Source organism: Triticum aestivum, chromosome 2B (genome assembly GCF_018294505.1).
Source record: "Triticum aestivum cultivar Chinese Spring chromosome 2B, IWGSC CS RefSeq v2.1, whole genome shotgun sequence".
In the NCBI taxonomy this organism is placed as follows: Eukaryota; Viridiplantae; Streptophyta; class Magnoliopsida; order Poales; family Poaceae; genus Triticum; species Triticum aestivum.
The window spans coordinates 793,007,014-793,011,862 of NC_057798.1; the positions used below are offsets into that span (position 1 = coordinate 793,007,014).

The window sequence follows — 4,849 nt, forward strand, 5'->3', positions numbered from 1 at the left end:
TCACTACTTACCGTTCTCAGTGATGAAGACGGGTGGGTTTCCGTATTTCTCCTTCATGATCAGAAGGAGGTCTGTTAGGCCTTTTTGGTACATGTAAATCCAATAAGTCCCTGTCTGCAAATGGGTGTCCAAACTTTTAATTAATAACGAGAAAAAACTTCAGATTTGTTTAAGCTTTACTTCAGAAACAAAGCATTATCATGTCTATGCCACTTAACCTTTTTGTTCAAAAGTTTAACTAGAGTCCTGGCTGACTAGTTCTACCGTAAGAATTTGGTGAAAATAATCTACATTATCACTATCATCATATATGTCGTATGCAAAATTAACCAGGTAGTAGGAAGATACATACTATAGGACCGATGTCATTCCCATCACTCCCTTTAGCTGCTCGAAGAGAAGAAAAAGGTGCAGGATTAGCATGAGGACATGAAATTTCTCAAAGGATCTGTAAAGTACTAAGGTTTGCCTCAACCATATTTTCTTACTTTCTGAACTGGCGTAAGCGTCGTCGGTGTTCAGCTTTGGCGTAAAGTCTGATGAAATGTCAACATGCTTGGAGAACCTGGAGGTGTAATAGTTGAGCCCCATGATGTCACATGAGGACGCTAGCTTCTCCTGCTCCTCCTTAGTGAACATGGGTAGACGATGTCCAATCAGTGATCTCATGGAGAAGGGGTAGTCACCACGAACAACTGGCTCCAGGAACCATCCGAGGTTGTAGTCGATGGATCTTTCCCGGGCCTGGTCGTCGAGGAAGGAGTCTTGGAATGGCTCGTAACCCATTACATCAAAGGCCATCCCTATCTTGGAATCCCCATGCTGCAGTTGGTCCATCAATATAACTAAATTAAATACACAAATACATACGACTAGTTGTTGCTTGTTTATTAGATAATGTAGATGTCTCTCTTTGTGTATGTACCTTGTTGTAACAAGCTTTGAACAGCTCAACAGCCTCAGCATGAGCTAAGAGGATGTGGTGACCAGCAGTGTATGGCTCTCTGAGCGAGTCTCCTTTTGGGACGGCACAATCCATCCCTGGCGAGCACCTCCCAGGAGCATGAATCCCCTCACCATAGGAGAAACAACAATATGTATGTGGCTCGTTAAAGGTGAACCAGTTCTTCACCCTGTCGCCGAAGTTCTTAAAGCACACCTCGGCGAATTGTTTGTAATCATCTCTCGAAAAAAAACCAAACCCGAGCGATGTTCAACAAAATTGTTTCTTAGCTTAACAATAAGTACTCCCTCCGTTCGGAAATACTTGTCATTAAAATGAATAAAAGGGGATGTATCTAGATGTATATTAGTTTTAGATACATCCCTTTTTATCCATTTTGATGACAAGTATTTCCGGACGGAAGGAGTAGTTATGTTAGTTTACTGATGCATCATTGAATGACAGTACAACATTGTTTGTGTTCTGAAAAGAAACGTTTTTCTACTCATGGTCCAATAATGGCCTTCCTCCAATCGAATTTAACAATATTATAGTTCGTAGTTTTTATACATATTGTAATTGCAATTACTGATCTTTCTTTAGACCATTTTCTTACAAATCAATTTTCTTTTGTTTGCTGCATACTTACACAATCTGCCTATTTAAGAAGCTGCCGTACTTGTCCTCCAGTGCTTGAGGAGTGTCCCAGTGCCAAATTGTAACATATGGCACTATGTCTGAGTTTCAAAAAACAAATAATTATTTGTGCAAGCCCTTGCGAGTCTGACTCATTAAGCACTAATCAAACAAAGAAGAAAATGGTTTTCACCGTTATCTATCAGCGAGTTGATCAGCTTATTGTAGTAGTCGATGCCTGCCTGGTTTACTTTTCCCGTCCCATCTGAAAGCCATAGTAAACATGTGCTGAAATTAGGACCCAAATATTATAACAAGTCTTATCGGCTGCGTCTAATTTGTAGAGGACATCTTTATTGTTCCTAACTTATTCACCATACAAAATATACATGGTTATTTTGTATTTACCTGGCAGTATTCTGGACCAAGCGATGGAGAACCTATACACTTTCATGCCCATGTCCTTCAGCGCTTTGACATCCTCCTGTCAGCCATAAATGATGACATGAATAATGATGACAACGTATTGTCATGCATATCTTTATTTTTATTAGAAGTGCATATTCCAAATGGTTTTTCCAAAAAAAAAAATGCAACGACATAACATCAATGCTGTCATAAGATTTGTTAGATTTTTGTTTGGAAAAACCATTGGTCCCGTCGGAGTACTTACTTCATATAGATGGTAGGAGTTTGCTGCAACGTCCCCATTGGTCTTGTCGGATATGCGCTCTGTTCGTATATATACACATAAAATTAAGGAGAAGGACGCACGAAAGAATAATATGATATATATGTTTATTACACTCAAAAGGTATATGTTACCAGGATATGTGTGGCAGAAGTGGTCCCAAGTGCTTGGCCCCTTGCCATCTTCATTCCAAGCACCTTCAATCTAAACGGATGACGACATATATAACATTTTGTGCAATCGAACAACCCACTAAACATGCATTTTGACATCATGTTTTCCCTTAGGTATTCGTTATCATTGAAACAGTTGACACCATTATTTTCTTTTAAATTAACAGATATACGGTTGTGCAAGAAAATAATTAGTACCTGGTACGCTGAAGTGGAGGCACCAAAGAGGAAGTCCTTGTTGAACCAGTCCCTTTTAGGGATTTGCCGGGGCTTGAGCTTAGTGAACACAGGCCCAATGGGCTCTGCTGGCTTTGACGGTGTGCCTGCCCTGATGGTGAGGTTACAGTGTTAGAGTTATAATATAAGTCATGCATGTACCCCTTTGTATTTATCCCGTTGTATAAACGGTTTCCTGCATATGTTCCACACCTGTACATGTATATATATCGGCCTATGGCCTCATGGGAATACAAGTTGCATATTTCCTAACATGGTATTAGAGCTAGGTCAATTTTTTGCACGCTGCAACTCGTGCGATTGATCCATCTGATCGATTTCCACCTGATCGATCTCCAACCGAACCGGGCCGCTCGAAGCTCATCCTTCTCGATCGAAACAGGGCCCCGCCCCGCAGGTCTTCGGCCCCGATCTCCTCCCGCTTCCGTCCGGCCCGGATCTCCTGCTGCTCTCGTCCGGCTGCCCCTCCCGTCCGGCCCCGGTCCCGTTCGTCCCCGGGTGCTGTCGATCCGGCTGGATCGCACCTCCAGCCAGTACTGCCTCCAGCCCGATCGTCCTACTCCCGCTTGCCGTTGGTGTCCCAGCCGGCCCCAAGCAATGAAGGTCCTCCCTCCAGCCGGCCCCAAGCAACACAGGTCCTCCCTCCAGCCGGCCCCGCCTGCCCAGGACTCCCGCAGCCCTGCTCCAGCCGGCCCCGCCTGCTCTCTCTCGTCAGATTCCACAAAAAATGTCTGCTGCATCGGGCTATGTTGCTGTCCCTCGCTATCCGGTGATCTTTCATGGTACTAACTACACCGAGTTCACTGGCTTTATGCGCATTCACATGCGTGGCATCCGTCTCTGGGGTGTTCTTTCTGGCGAGGTCTGCTGTCCGCCGCGTCCGGTTCCTCCAGTTGCCCCTACTCCGCCGACTCCACTGGTTCTTTCTACGGATGCTAATCAGGCCGCCAAGGATGCGGCTAAGCTTGCTGATGAGGCTGCTGATCGTGCTTATGATGAGAGGGTTTTGGCTTATGAGGAGGCTCTTCAGACGTATCATGGTGCTTTGTCTGTTTACATCCAGTGGCTTGATGATGATGCTCGTGCTGCAGCTGTTCTCACTGCTAGTGTTCTGCCTCAGTTTGCTTCTGAGATTCTGGGTCTTCCTACTGTCTTTTAGATGTGACCTGTCTTCGTCAGCGCTATGAGCCCTCTGGTGATGCCTTATACCTTTCTGTGGTTCGTCAGGAGCATGCTCTTCAGCAGGGTGACTCTACTGTTGATGATTTCTATCCACAGAGTTCTGCTATCTGGCACCAACTTGATTCTCTCCGCAGTGCTGGTTGTCATACTTGCCCCTGTTGCCAGGCTGTCCAGGCTAATTTGAAGTTTTATCGCGTCTATGAGTTCCTGTCTCGGCTCCCTAAGGAGTTTGAGCCCCGGCGTGCTCAGTTGTTTGCTCGTGGCCGTATTTCTCTCATGGAGGCGCTTTCAGAGATACGTGCTGAGGAGACTCGCTTACGTGGTGCTGGTTTGATGTTCCCTCTGTGCTCGCTACTCGGGCTTCTTCCACTCCACCTGCTGCACCAACCCCTTCTCGCTCGAGTGCTCCGCCGCTCTTGCCCACTCCTTCTGGAGCCTCAGGTGGCCCCCGTCCACATTGTGACTACTGCAACAATGATGGTCATATTGAGTCCTAGTGCTACACGAAGCGGAAACACCTGCGCAAGGCACGATCATCATCTTCAGGGACTTCGGCATCTCCCTCGGCAGCTTCAGCCATTGCTTTGACAGAGCAGGATATTCTAAGACTTAAGCGTCTGCTCGCGGCTTCAGGTTCTTCCTCGATGGGTACTGCTGGTTCTGTGACTGATGTTTCCCGCACTGAGCAACCAACCTCTACACAGTCAGGTACATCCCCATGGGTTCTGGACTATGGAGCTTCTTTTCATATGTCTTCTCATTCTTCCACTATGACGCCCGGGTAGTCAAGCTACAGTAACCCTATGGTAATGATGCCATGTCACCACGATTACCGTTGATAATCTTGTGTTAGTTCAGAACCGATCCAAATTCAAATTTGAATTAAAGTCAAACAATAAAAGTTTTCAATTGTCAAATCTAAAATGTTCAAATTGCAGAAAATAAATCATAGATGATTATGGTGGAGAAACCGCACCTATATATAAT

The 4,849-nt window shown here is 45.3% G+C and overlaps 1 protein-coding gene across 1 annotated transcript in view; it reads right to left on the bottom strand.

Annotated features, from left to right (window-relative positions):
• The window catches only part of LOC123039691 (4-hydroxy-7-methoxy-3-oxo-3,4-dihydro-2H-1,4-benzoxazin-2-yl glucoside beta-D-glucosidase 1a, chloroplastic-like), a gene marked incomplete at its 5' end in the record, with an annotated part of 3,837 nt that extends 1,052 nt beyond the window's left edge, over positions 1-2,785 (bottom strand). Inside the window, 10 exons of the mRNA XM_044462739.1 lie at positions 12-114; positions 353-387; positions 489-822; positions 926-1,184; positions 1,593-1,680; positions 1,773-1,844; positions 1,988-2,063; positions 2,253-2,311; positions 2,405-2,474; positions 2,642-2,785. Coding sequence (XP_044318674.1) covers positions 12-114; positions 353-387; positions 489-822; positions 926-1,184; positions 1,593-1,680; positions 1,773-1,844; positions 1,988-2,063; positions 2,253-2,311; positions 2,405-2,474; positions 2,642-2,785 — 1,240 coding nt within the window. The remainder of the gene's footprint in view (positions 1-11; positions 115-352; positions 388-488; positions 823-925; positions 1,185-1,592; positions 1,681-1,772; positions 1,845-1,987; positions 2,064-2,252; positions 2,312-2,404; positions 2,475-2,641) is intronic.
• Positions 2,786-4,849: the final 2,064 nt, after the last annotated feature.